The sequence below is a fragment of the Ranitomeya variabilis genome, chromosome 7 (genome assembly GCF_051348905.1).
Source record: "Ranitomeya variabilis isolate aRanVar5 chromosome 7, aRanVar5.hap1, whole genome shotgun sequence".
NCBI lineage: Eukaryota > Metazoa > Chordata > Amphibia > Anura > Dendrobatidae > Ranitomeya > Ranitomeya variabilis.
In genome coordinates this window covers 42,841,898-42,856,464 of record NC_135238.1, presented here as the reverse complement: position 1 = coordinate 42,856,464, position 14,567 = coordinate 42,841,898, and the positions used below count along the sequence as shown (strand labels likewise).

Here is a 14,567-nt window from a genome sequence, read left to right as displayed (position 1 = left end):
TAGTATTATTAGTATAATTATTATCTGTTATCTGAAAATGAAATTTACTAATGGTGATTTTGGAAGAGTAATATTATGTGTTCTCTTTCAGATCGGGAAAACTTATGATACAAGCCACTATGGCCATTTACAAGACAGCTGTTGCAAATTTCCTGCCAACTCCTTCCAAATCTCATTATGTTTTCAACTTACGAGACTTCTCCCGGGTTGTGCGAGGAGTGCTGCTGTGTCCCCACACTCACCTACAGGTGACTCAGAACTCATATTTTATGGGTTTGTATACATAGACTAGATATGAAAAGAAAACAAAAAATTGGAGTGCTATACAATATATAAAAAGTATCAAAAAATCTTTATTAAATGATTATAGATACATGTTGAAAAAGATCATTATTAACAAACAATAGCAAAAAAAAGAGAAGAAAAAGGACAAATGACCCTAGTAAAAGGCATGGGTCCAAGACATAAATAACACATATGCAGTCATATGCTGATCGCCGAGACACCGGTGCACCGTGGTAGCAAAACTCCAAATAAACAAAAAAAAAAAATCAAGTCAATTTCAATGATTATGCTGCCACACTGCACATAGTATCAGAGACCAAACCATCTAAAACATGCTGGCTGAGGGTCTTCCCTCAAAACATCATAGTTCTGTTGCAAGTCAAAGACAATAGTACAATTGTATCCATTAGTGCTTACCCATGATGTAGGTGTAAATATGCTGAGGAGCCAGATCCCTGACGCGCGTTTCGCGTTGGCTTTATATATATATGTTTGAACCAGTGATCCCTTTAAAAAAAATCTTTTCACTCCTGTTAAAACCCTACTGCTTTCCATTTTCATATTTCATGGAAGCCTGGTGCAGGAGAAAGTGAAATGATATATAATTTTAGATTTGGGCTTAAATGGTGCCTTCTTCATTGCCAGAGTTTTGTCAGAGTTGCTCAGACAGCTCTGACTATATGGGGAAATCCATGGGGGGCGTACATCAAATAATCCCAGTACAGGTGGTGCCAATAGAGTCTGCCTTTGTCCCAGAAAACAACTGTCTTACCTAGGTCGGCACTATATTCTGTCTTTACACTTGCAGCATTGTACTTGCAGCAGGAGCTGCCGGCCTATGCTGCTGAGAGCTCTTGCTGCAAGTGTAAAGAGAGGCCATGCTGCCTATCTGGGTAAGACCGTTGTTTTGTATGAGCGGTGGAAGAAGGTGACATTAAAATAAGGTGATGATATCTGGGGGAAATGAGAGTGAGAAATCAATGATAATGGAGAAGTAACACTCAAGGAGGAAGAGAGATGATACTGGAGAGGGGTGAGAGTAGAAGACATGATACTTGGGGGGGAAAGGAGTAAATAATTCCTGAAGGGAGGGAGAAAAATTACACCTCGGGGGTGGGAAGAGGAAGGAGAGGTGATCCCTGGCAGGTAAGGTGAGAAGATGGATAAATAATACCTGTGAGTGCTTTTAACTAGGGAGGAATCCGAGTTGACACTGATTTGGGGATGTATTTTTATGGGAAGGGGAGTAGATGGTACTTGGAGAGGAACGATACCTTGGGAGAAGAAGGAGATCTGATACCTAAATGGGGGATAAGATGTAGAGAGGTATTGTAGTTTGGAATCTGAAGGAAGGAGAAAAAGTAGGTGCAAGAGATGGTGGATTTGGTGAAGCGTTCTCTTAGTAAGGGAGGATGATACCTTTGGGGTTGGAGATAACACCATAGGTTGAGATGATCCGAGGTAATAAAGAGGAGAAGAAGAAACATTGTGGACAGCGGTGTACATAATCCTTACATGATCCTATGGGGGGATGATCTTTATTTGGTAGATCAGTAACATGTAGGAGACAAAGCTAAGAAGGTACAACTACAGAATCAGTACTTTGCCATTGGTTTCCTACATCATGAACTAGTAATCCAGAATTCATCCTGGTATTTTTGTTTCTTTTGTTTTTCAGGACAATGATAAGTTAATCCGACTTTGGATACATGAGGTTTACCGTGTGTTTTATGACCGCCTGATTGATCCCGAGGACAGGCAGACTTTCTTCCATATGGTGAAGGAGACAACTTCTAATTGCTTTAAGCAGAGTGTTGACAAGGTGCGGTCCTATGATTTGCTCTGATGGTTTAACACCATATAGTTTATGGAGGACTGGTCAGAATTGTGGTGTCACCAACTGGAGTTATGATATTACCAAGATTATTGAATGGAACATTCTAGAAAAATATTTACACTGTGTGCAGAACTATTAGGCAAGTTGTATTTGGTCACAACACTTTTTATACATGTTGTCCTACTCCAAGCTGTTCAGGCTTGAGAGCCAACTACCAGTTAAGTAAATCAGTTGATCTGCATCTCTGTAATGAGGAGGGGTGTTGTCTAATGACATCAAAACCCTATATAAGGTGTGCTTAATTATTAGGTAACTTCCTTTCCTTTGGCAAAATGGGTCAGAAGAGAATGCAGCAGTCTTGAAATTGCCAAACTTTTGAAGCGTGATCACCGAACAATCAAGCGTTTCATGGCAAATAGCCAACAGGGTCGCAAGAAGCGTGTTGGGCAAAAAAGGTGCAAAATAACTGCCCATGAATTGAGGAAAATCAAGCGTGAAGCTGCCAAGATGCCATTTGCCACCAGTTTTGCCATATTTCAGAGCTGCAACATTACTGGAGTAACAAAAAGCACAAGGTGTGCGATACTCAGGGACATGGCCAAGGTAAGGAAGGCTGAAAAACGACCATCTTTGAACAAGAAACATAACATAAAACCTTAAGACTGACTTCTCAAAGGCTTTATGGACTGATGAAATGAGAGCGACTCTTGATGGGCCAGATGGATGGGCCAGAGGCTGGATCAGTAAAGGGCAGAGAGCTCCACTCCGACTCAGACGCCAGCAAGGTGGAGGTGAGGCACTGGTATGGGCTGGTATAATCAAAGATGAACTTGTGGGATCTTTTCGGGTTGAGGATGGAGTGAAGCTCAACTCCCAGACCTACTGCCAGTTTCTGGAAGACACTTCTTCAAGCAGTGGTACAGGAAGAAGTCGGTATCGTTCAAGAAAAACATGATTTTCGTGCAGGACAATGCTCCATCACATGCCTCCAACTACTCCACAGCGTGGCTGGCCAGTAAAGGTCTCAGAGAAGAAAAAATAATGACATGGCCTCCTTGTTCACCTGATCTGAACCCCATGGAGAACCTGTGGTCCACATAAATTGTGAGATCTACAGGGAGGGAAAACAGTCCACCTCTCGGAGCAGTGTCTGGGAGGCTGTGGTGGCTGCTGCACGCAATGTTCATCGTAAACAGATCAAGCAACTGACAGAATCTATGGATGGAAGGCTGTTGAGTGTCATCGTAAAGAAAGGGGGCTATATTGGTCACTAATTTTTGGGGGTTTTGTGTTTGCATGTCAGACATTTTTTATTTCTAAGTTTTGTGCAGTTATATTGGTTTACCTGGTGAAAATAAACAAGTGAGATGGGAATAGATTTGGTTTTTATTAAGTTGCCTAATAATTCTGCACAGTAATAGTTACCTGCCCAAACAGATATCCTCCTAAGATAACCAAATAAAAAAAAAAACACTCCAACTTCCAAAAATCTTAAACTTTGATATTTATGAGTCTTTTGGGTTGATTGAGAACATAGTTGTTTATCAATAATAAAAATAATCCTCTAAAATACAACTTGCCTAATAATTCTGCACACAGTGTAGAATTGAGAGTCCTCAGTGGTTGATACCTTTCAATGGCTAACTGAAAAGATGGTAACAGATTGCAAGCTTTCGAGACTACTCAGGTCTGTTCATCAGGCTAAGACTAAAAGAAATTCTGGTGAATCAGATATTTATGCACAAAACATCACAGAAAAAAAAAACATGATTAAGACAGGTGGCAGAATTACCATGAGTGATAAACAGTTATGTCCATAAATATTGGCCCAGTTTCTACGTAGATAAGGAATGTTTTATTGTCCTCTGATTGGGGTCTGTGTTGTGAATTAGACTTTTTTGGCTCCCTCTAGTGGTTACTAGTGATATGACTCTGGGATTTCCTTCCCTCTGTCTGCACCCAGCTGGGTCGTTACTTCAGGGGTGTTGCTATATAAACCTCCTGGAACCTTAGTCCAGTGCCTGGCATCGGTGTTATCAGACACATTCTGTTTGCTCCTGTTTGCTGGTCCTGGTTCGTGTTAAATTAAGCTAAGTCTTGCTTCTTTGTTTTTTGGGTTATTTGTTTGCTATCATTTTTGTCCAGCTTGTACTAAATGTGATTCCTGACCTTGCTGGAAGCTCTAGGGGGCTGGTGTTCTCCCCCCGGGCCGTTAGACGGTTCGGGGGTTCTTGAATTTCCAGTGTGGATATTTTTGATAGGATTTTTTGCTGACCATATAAGTTATCTTTCTATATTCTGCTATTAGCTAGTGGGCCTCTCTTTGCTAAATTCCTAGCTCATTCTTATGTTTGTCTTTTCCTCTTGCCTCACCGTTATTATTTGTGGGGGGCTTCTATCCAACTTTTTGGGGTATTTCCTCTGGAGGCAAGAAAGGTCTTTCTTTTCCCTTCTAGGGGTAGTTAGCTCTCCGGCTGGCGCGAGACGTCTAGGATCAACGTAGGAACGTTCCCCGGCTGCTGGTATTTGTGGTGCTAGGATTAGTTATATGGTCAGCCCAGTTACCACTGCCCTATGAGCTGGTTTTCTGTATTTACTGACTTAGCATTATTCCTGAGACCCTCTGCCATTGGGGTCATAACAGTATGCCAGGACAATATTGAATGTTTAAAGCATTGCAGAAGTGGGATAATAAGAAAGGAAATTCTGAGGTTTTTTTTTTCCATCCTTCTCTTCCTCCTCTTTACCTTTGAGTGGCGTGTGCTTGCTGCAGACATGAATGTGCAGACCTTGATTACAAGTGTTGACCAGCTGGCAGCTCGTGTGCAGGGTATACAAGATTTTGTTACCAGTAGTCCTATGTCTGAACCTAAAATACCTATTCCGGAATTGTTTTCTGGAGACCGATTTAGGTTTAGGAATTTCAAGAATAATTGTAAATTGTTTCTTTCTCTGAGACCCCGTTCATCTGGAGATTCTGCTCAGCAAGTTAAAATTGTTATTTCTTTTTTACGGGGCGACCCTCAGGATTGGGCTTTCTCGCTAGCGCCAGGAGATCCGGCATTGGCGAATATTGATGCGTTTTTTCTGGCGGTCGGATTGCTTTACGAGGAACCCAATCTTGAAATTCAGGCAGAAAAAGCCTTGCTGGCTATTTCTCAGGGTCAGGATGAAGCTGAAGTGTATTGCCAAAAATTTCGGAAATGGTCCGTGCTTACTCAGTGGAATGAGTGTGCTCTGGCCGCAAATTTCAGAAATGGCCTTTCTGAAGCCATTAAGAATGTGATGGTGGGTTTCCCCATTCCTACAAGTCTGAATGATTCTATGGCGCTTGCTATTCAAATTGACCGGCGTTTGCGGGAGCGCAAAACCGCTAATCCTCTGGTGGTGTTGTCTGAACAAACACCTGATTTAATGCAATGTGATAGAATTCAGACTAGAAATTAACGGAAAAATCATAGACGTCAGAATGGGTTGTGTTTTTACTGTGGTGATTCTACACATGTTATATCAGCATGCTCTAAACGCCTAACAAGGGTTGTCAGTCCTGTCGCCATTGGTAATTTGCAACCTAAATTTATTTTGTCTGTGACATTAATTTGCTCTTTGTCTTCTTACCCTGTTATGGCGTTTGTGGATTCAGGTGCCGCCCTGAGTCTTATGGATCTGTCATTTGCCAAGCGCTGTGGTTTTGTTCTTGAACCGTTAGTAAATCCTATTCCTCTTAGAGGTATTGATGCTACACCATTGGCGGAAAATAAACCGCAGTTTTGGACGCAGGTGACCATGTGCATGACTCCTGAACATCGGGAGGTGATTCGTTTTCTTGTTCTGCATAAAATGCATGATTTGGTCGTTTTGGGTCTGCCATGGTTACAGACCCACAATCCAGTCCTGGATTGGAAGGCAATGTCTGTGTCAAGTTGGGGCTGTCAGGGAATTCATGCTGATTCCCCGCCGGTGTCTATTGCTTCCTCTACTCCTTCAGAAGTTCCTGAGTATTTGTCTGATTATCAGGATGTATTCAGTGAGTCCAGATCCAGTGCTCTGCCTCCTCATAGGGACTGTGACTGCGCCATAGATTTGATTCCAGGTAGTAAATTTCCTAAGGGAAGATTATTTAATCTGTCAGTACCTGAGCATGCCGCAATGCGTTCATATATCAAGGAGTCTCTGGAGAAGGGGCATATCCGTCCATCCTCTTCCCCTCTTGGTGCGGGATTCTTTTTTGTGGCTAAGAAGGACGGATCTTTGAGACCTTGTATTGACTATCGGCTTCTGAATAAAATCACTGTTAAATTTCAGTATCCTTTGCCTCTCTTGTCGGACTTGTTTGCCCGGATTAAGGGTGCCAAGTGGTTCACCAAGATAGATCTTCGTGGTGCATACAACCTTGTGCGCATTAAGCAAGGTGATGAATGGAAGACTGCATTTAATACGCCCGAAGGTCATTTTGAGTACTTGGTGATGCCTTTTGGGCTTTCTAATGCTCCCTCAGTATTTCAGTCCTTTATGCATGATATTTTCCGGAAGTATCTGGATAAATTTATGATTGTTTATCTGGACGATATTCTGGTTTTCTCTGAAGATTGGGACTCACATGTGGAGCAGGTCAGGATGGTGTTTCAGGTTTTGCGTGAGAATGCCTTGTTTGTTAAAGGCTCAAAGTGTCTCTTTGGAGTACAGAAAGTTCCCTTTTTGGGGTTTATTTTTTCCCCTTCTGCTGTGGAGATGGACCCAGTCAAGGTCCGAGCTATTCATGAGTGGACTCAACCCACGTCAGTTAAGAGTCTTCAGAAGTTCTTGGGTTTTGCTAACTTCTACCGTCGTTTTATCGCTAATTTTTCTAGCGTTGTTAAACCTTTGACGGATATGACCAAGAAAGGTTCTGATGTTGCTAACTGAGCTCCTGCAGCCGTGGAGGCGTTCCAGGAGTTGAAGCGCCGGTTTACTTCGGCGCCTGTTTTGTGCCAGCCTGATGTCTCACTTCCCTTTCAGGTCGAGGTGGATGCTTCTGAGATTGGGGCAGGGGCCGTTTTGTCACAGAGAGGCCCTGGTTGCTCGGTAATGAGACCATGTGCTTTCTTCTCTAGGAAGTTTTCGCCTGCTGAGCGGAATTATGATGTGGGCAATCGGGAATTACTGGCCATAAAGTGGGCATTTGAGGAGTGGCGTCATTGGCTCGAGGGTGCTAAGCATCGTGTGGTGGTCTTGACTGATCACAAAAATTTGATGTATCTCGAGTCTGCTAAACGCTTGAATCCTAGACAGGCCCACTGGTCATTGTTTTTCTCCCGTTTTGACTTTGTGGTCTCGTATTTACCAGGTTCAAAGAATGTGAAAGCTGATGCTCTTTCAAGGAGCTTTGTGCCTGACTCTCCTGGAGTCACAGAACCTGTTGGTATTCTTAAAGAAGGAGTTATTTTGTCAGCCATTTCTCCTGATTTGCGACGTGTGTTGCAGAGATTTCAAGCTGGTAGACCTGACTCTTGTCCACCTGACAGACTGTTTGTTCCTGATAAGTGGACCAGCAGAGTAATTTCCGAGGTTCATTCCTCGGTGTTGGCAGGTCATCCGGGAATTTTTGGCACCAGAGATCTGGTGGCTAGGTCATTTTGGTGGCCTTCCTTGTCACGGGATGTACGGTCATTTGTGCAGTCCTGTGGGACTTGTGCTCGAGCTAAGCCTTGCTGTTCCCGTGCCAGCGGGTTGCTCTTGCCCTTGCCTGTCCCGAAGAGGCCTTGGACACATATTTCCATGGATTTCATTTCTGATCTCCCGGTGTCTCGGGGTATGTCTGTCATCTGGGTGGTATGTGATCGCTTTTCAAAAATGGTCCATTTGGTGCCTTTGCCTAAGCTGCCTTCCTCTTCTGATCTGGTTCCTGTGTTCCTTCAGAATGTGGTTCGTTTACACGGCATTCCTGAGAATATTGTGTCTGACAGAGGATCCCAGTTTGTTTCCAGGTTCTGGCGATCCTTTTGTGCTAGGATGGGCATTGATTTATCGTTCTCGTCTGCCTTTCATCCTCAGACTAATGGATAAACTGAGCGAACTAATCAGACTCTGGAAGCTTACTTGAGGTGTTTTGTTTCGGCAGATCAGGATGATTGGGTGACCTTCTTGCCGTTGGCTGAGTTTGCCCTAAATAATCGGGCTAGTTCCGCTACTTTGGTTTCGCCATTTTTCTGCAACTCTGGTTTCCATCCTCGTTTTTCCTCGGGACATGTGGAGCCTTCTGACTGTCCTGGAGTAGATTCTGTGGTGGATAGGTTGCAGCAGATCTGGAATCATGTGGTGGACAACTTGAAGTTGTCACAGGAGAAGGCTCAGCGTTTTGCCAACCGCCGCCGCGGTGTGGGTCCCCGACTTCGTGTTGGGGATTTGGTGTGGCTGTCTTCTCGATTTGTTCCTATGAAGGTCTCCTCTCCTAAATTTAAGCCTCGCTTCATCGGTCCTTACAAGATATTGGAAATCCTTAATCCTGTGTCCTTTCGCTTGGATCTTCCGGTTTCATTTGCCATTCACAACGTGTTCCATAGGTCTTTGTTACGACGCTACGTTGTGCCTGTGGTTCCTTCTGCTGAGCCTCCTGCTCCGGTGTTGGTTGAGGGCGAGTTGGAGTACGTGGTGGAGAAGATCTTGGATTCTCGTCTCTCCAGGCGGAGGCTTCAGTATTTGGTCAAGTGGAAGGGTTATGGTCAGGAGGATAATTCCTGGGTGGTTGCCTCTGATGTGCATGCGGCCGATTTGGTTCGTGCCTTTCACGCTGCTCATCCTGATCGCCCTGGTGGTCTTGGTGAGGGTTCGGTGACCCCTCCTTAAGGGGGGGTACTGTTGTGAATTAGACTTTTTTGGCTCCCTCTAGTGGTTACTAGTGATATGACTCTGGGATTTCCTTCCCTCTGTCTGCACCCAGCTGGGTCGTTACTTCAGGGGTGTTGCTATATAAACCTCCTGGAACCTTAGTCCAGTGCCTGGCATCGGTGTTATCAGACACATTCTGTTTGCTCCTGTTTGCTGGTCCTGGTTCGTGTTAAATTAAGCTAAGTCTTGCTTCTTTGTTTTTTGGGTTATTTGTTTGCTATCATTTTTGTCCAGCTTGTACTAAATGTGATTCCTGACCTTGCTGGAAGCTCTAGGGGGCTGGTGTTCTCCCCCCGGGCCGTTAGACGGTTCGGGGGTTCTTGAATTTCCAGTGTGGATATTTTTTTGATAGGATTTTTTGCTGACCATATAAGTTATCTTTCTATATTCTGCTATTAGCTAGTGGGCCTCTCTTTGCTAAATTCCTAGCTCATTCTTATGTTTGTCTTTTCCTCTTGCCTCACCGTTATTATTTGTGGGGGGCTTCTATCCAACTTTTTGGGGTATTTCCTCTGGAGGCAAGAAAGGTCTTTCTTTTCCCTTCTAGGGGTAGTTAGCTCTCCGGCTGGCGCGAGACGTCTAGGATCAACGTAGGAACGTTCCCCGGCTGCTGGTATTTGTGGTGCTAGGATTAGTTATATGGTCAGCCCAGTTACCACTGCCCTATGAGCTGGTTTTCTGTATTTACTGACTTAGCATTATTCCTGAGACCCTCTGCCATTGGGGTCATAACAGGTCTGGTTCTGTTGTGATGACCCCAAAAGGCCCAAGGGGCAAATTCCTTAGTTCCTTAGTTGATGTAAAAAGACAAATCCATGTGACACATTCATTCCTGCACTGAGAGTGTCAAAGGTCATCATCAGCTTATATTCCCAAACTCTTCTGTCTCTCTAAGATTTGAAGTTACCTTTTAACACAAGTAATTTCATGTCCATAATGCTATGATTTGGGAGACAGAAATGTATTGCCACAGGTAGATCCATTCTTTTTTCTCTTATTATATGGCGATGAGAGTTCATTCTTGTTCTCAGTTTTTGCCCTGTCTCCACTACATACAGACCCCCAGTTGGACATTTAGTACAAATAATTAGGTACATCACATTAGAAGTGTCACAGCTGAAAGTACCTGGTATCTTGTAGTCCTGATGTGAATTGGGGATCTTTATCTTGTCCGTGGTCATTATAAATGGACAGGTTTTACATTTTTTCTGATTGCAAGGAAAGGTACCTGCAGCTGTTGGAGAGGACAGGGAGCTTCTGACAATGATGCACAGTAGTGGGGGGTCTGGAAAAATGGATTGTAAGCGGGCATCTTTTTGTAGTAAAGGTTGTAATTTCCGTGCAGCTCCCCTTAGTGCCTCCAGATTTGGATTGTAGGTAACTACTAGAGGTACCCGGTTGTTTTCTTCTTTAGCTTTGTAATGTAGCAGGTGATTCCTTGATATTCTGGTGGCTCTTGTAATCTGGTTTTCAATTGTTCTTGGATGGTAGCCCTGATTCTAAAAGGTCTTTCTGAGGCGACCAAGGTGTTCATCTCTATCCATTGTGTTGGACATATACGATTGTATCTGATGGCTTGGCTGTAGACAACGGAGTTTTTTATGTGTTTTGGATGGAAACTGTCCCATTTAAGGTATGTTGGACGGTCGATTGGCTTCTGATACAGAGATGTCTCTATTTTATTGTTCTGCAGCTTAATGATGGTGTCCAAAAAGTTAATTTCAGTGCAGGAGTAGTTGAGTGTCAAGTTGATGGTGGGATGAAATTGATTAAACTGTTCATGGAACGTCTTTAGCTGTGGCTGAGACTCCGTCCAGATGATTAAAATGTCATCAATGTAGTGGTAGTACGCCAGAGGTCTGATGGGACATGAGGACAAAAAGTCGCTTTCAAGCTTGGCCATGATAAGATTTGCATACTGTGGGGCCATTTTACTTCCCATTGCTGTGCCAGTCTCCTGTAGATAGATCTTGTTGTCAAATTCAAAGTTATTGTGGGTGAGGATGAATTTTATAAGTTTCACCACAGAATTTGCATCAGTCCCTGTGTTTTCCAGGAAGAATTTGCAGGCATTTAATCCATCCTGGTGTGGGATATTGGAGTACAAAGATTCCACATCCATGGTGGCCAGGATGGTTCCTTCTGGTAGAGGACCCATTGCTGGTAGTTTATTCAATAGGTCGGTTGTGTCCTGAATGAAGCAGGGTGTATCCTTTACCAGGGGTTTAAGAATACCCTCTACCTCTGTAGGGTCATCACAACAGAACCAGACCCCAATCACAGGACAATAAAACATTCCTTATCTAAGAACTGGTCCAATATTTATGGAAATAACTGTTTATCACTCATGGTAATTCTGCTTCATGTCACCTGTCTTATCCATGTTTTTTTTTCTGTGATGTGTTGTGCATAAATATGTGATTCTTCTGAATTTATTTTAGTCTTTGCCTGATGAAAAAACCTGAGTATTCTTGAAAGCTTGCAATTTGTTACCATCTTTTCAGTTAGCCATTAAAAGGTATCAACCACTGAGGACTCTCAATTCTAAATATGTTTCTATCTACTGGCTAACACGGTACCAAGATATATATCTTTCCTGTATGGAACATTCTAGTCATTCATATAAGTGGCTTTATAATACATGGATAGGCTGAGATGGAGCCACTCTTAACTAACTGATATAAGTGGTTATCCTAAGCGGGAGAAAAGCCCCTCTAAGTCATGTATTTACTCTAATAGAGAATATGGAATGGGCTGTCTTCATGAGAAACCTCCTTTAAATAATTATTCTTTCAGCGGATTCTTTAAGTTTACTTATAGAAAAATCTGATTACTAATCCAAACCGCTAGAGCTTGATTGTAGCCAAGCTGCATTTACCCATATGTATTATTAGTTCAGTTTCTCTATAAAGGATATTTGGAAAGATCGGAACCAAGAGGTTTGGGAGGAATCAAAACACACTTTTCTTGACATCTTGCTGCCATCATACCCAGCTTTTTGTCAGACTGAATTCATACAAAAAAAAACTAAAGTTTAAAGTAACACTCGTTATTCAGTCAATTCAGTCACTGGTAATATAGTAACATAGTAACATAGTAACATAGTTAGTAAGGCCGAAAAAAGACATTTGTCCATCCAGTTCAGCCTATATTCCATCATAATAAATCCCCAGATCTACGTCCATCTACAGAACCTAATAATTGTATGATACAATATTGTTCTGCTCCAGGAAGACATCCAGGCCTCTCTTGAACCCCTCGTCTGAGTTCGCCATCACCACCTCCTCAGGCAAGCAATTCCAGATTCTCACTGCCCTAACAGTAAAGAATCCTCTTCTATGTTGGTGGAAAAACCTTCTCTCCTCCAGACGCAAAGAATGCCCCCTTGTGCCCGTCACCTTCCTTGGTATAAACAGATCCTCAGTGAGATATTTGTATTGTCTCCTTATATACTTATACATGGTTATTAGATCGCCCCTCAGTCGTCTTTTTTCTAGACTAAATAATCCTAATTTCGCTAATCTATCTGGGTATTGTAGTGCTCCCATCCCCCTTATTAATTTTGTTGCCCTCCTTTGTACTCTCTCTAGTTCCATTATATCCTTCCTGAGCACCTGTTCCTTTCTGTCTGAAAATTCATGGCATACTTCCGCTTAGCTAGATACTGTGACCATGTGGGGATCCCATGAAAATTACATCGCTTTATGTTCCCTTCATGGGGTCATCATCTCAGTTACCAAAAGCTCTTGAATGATGAAATTGCATGTGATGTACTAAAACTTTTCTCCACAGGAGAAGTGGGGGGAGAACAAATATCACAGTTTATGATGATGATTATACAGCTAGTGGCACACAGTTATAATGCAGGAATTCACAATTCAGTCTTCTGAATACTGGTAATATCCCAGCTGAATTCCAGTATCTGCTGTGGTTATAGCGTTACCACAGCAAATAGAGCTGGTACTGGTTCTCGATGGCCATGTAATTCTGGACTGAAGCTTCATGAGATTGATAGCAGAGCTCAGAAGAGAAAGGAACAGGGTGAAATTTGAAGCTCAAGATGGAGTCTGAAGAGAAGAAAATTGGTTTGCAGTTCATGGGAGTAAGAAGTGCAGAGATTTATAAGCAATAAGGTTGTGGGTGGCTGCAGGGATACAAAAAAACAAGATCTCTTTTTATAGTGGCCATTATGTACTATAGATTACCATTTAGAAATACATGTACAGGCGTTAGACAAATGTTCCAATTTGTATATTGATTAAACTTATTTCTGCAATTCCTTTTTGTTAGAACACTCCCCCTCCAGAATTTAGCTAATCACAGGACCTTTTGATACTTAAATTCCCACATGATCATCTCTAATCTATTGATTAACCTGGCAATAATTGTTTAATCTTCCTGTAGCGCCACCTCAGGTAAAATGAAGCATTGCACTCTACCTACTTTGCTGTCTGTTAAATACAGAGACATGTTGGGTCCTCCAGAGTACATTGTGAATCATTTTCTAGTTTAGTGGTGGTGGGGGAGTGATTCATTGTGTGCCTTTTACTAAACAAAGACTTTAAGCATTATCTGTGTCATTAAAAAGCCAGGAAAAAATGAAATAGGATTTAGACAATTAATTTGCATATTAATAGGTTCAAAGTTTAGAAAGCAGACATGGATTAGAGACGTTTCATTATAACATACATTTTAATGAATGATTGTATCTTTTTTTATGTTATGTCATAAATTATATACTTTCTGGCTGAGCTCTACTTTTCACTGAGTTAAACTGGCTATACACATTAGTTAGCATTCAGTCGACAGCTATCACTCTGACTCCTCCATACACTGATGCACTCGCCACAGCTGAGTAATCCTGCGTCCTCTATATGGGACACTGATGCACTTGCCACGGCTGAGTAATCCTGCTCCCTCTATGTGGGACACTGATGCACTCGGCACGGCTGAGTAATCCTGCACCCTCTATATGGGACACTGATGCACTCGCCACGGCTGAGTAACCCTGCTCCCTCTATGTGGGCCACTGATGCACTCGGCACAGCTGAGTAATCCTGCTCCCTCTGTGTGGGACACTGATGCACTTGCCACGGCTGAGTAATCCTGCTCCCTCTATGTGGGACACTGATGTACTCAGCACGGCTGAGTAATCCTGCACCCTCTATATGGGACACTGATGCTCTCACCACGCCTGAGTAACCCTGCTCCCTCTGTGTGGGACACTGATGCACTCTGCACGGCTGAGTAATCCTGCACCCTCTATATGGGACACTGATGCACTCTGCATGGCTGAGTAATCCTGCGCCCTCTATATGGGAAACTGATGCACTCGCCACGGCTGAGTAATCCTGCGCCCTCTATATGGGACACTGATGCACTTGCCACGGCTGAGTAATCCTGCTCCCTCTATGTGGGACACTGATGCACTTGGCACGGCTGAGTATTCCTGCGCCATCTATATGGGACACTGATGCACTCGGCACGGCTGAGTAATCCTGCGCCCTCTATATGGGACACTGATGCACTTGCCACGGCTGAGTTATCCTGCTCCCTCTATGTGGGACACTGATGCACT

At 43.1% G+C, this 14,567-nt stretch overlaps 1 protein-coding gene across 1 annotated transcript in view; it reads left to right on the top strand.

The window, feature by feature from the left end:
- DNAH3 (dynein axonemal heavy chain 3) overlaps positions 1-14,567 on the top strand; it is a 373,447-nt gene that overhangs the window by 279,659 nt on the left and 79,221 nt on the right. Inside the window, exons 45-46 of the mRNA XM_077274961.1 lie at positions 92-248; positions 1,964-2,107. Of these exons, the coding sequence (XP_077131076.1) occupies positions 92-248; positions 1,964-2,107 (301 nt within the window). The remainder of the gene's footprint in view (positions 1-91; positions 249-1,963; positions 2,108-14,567) is intronic.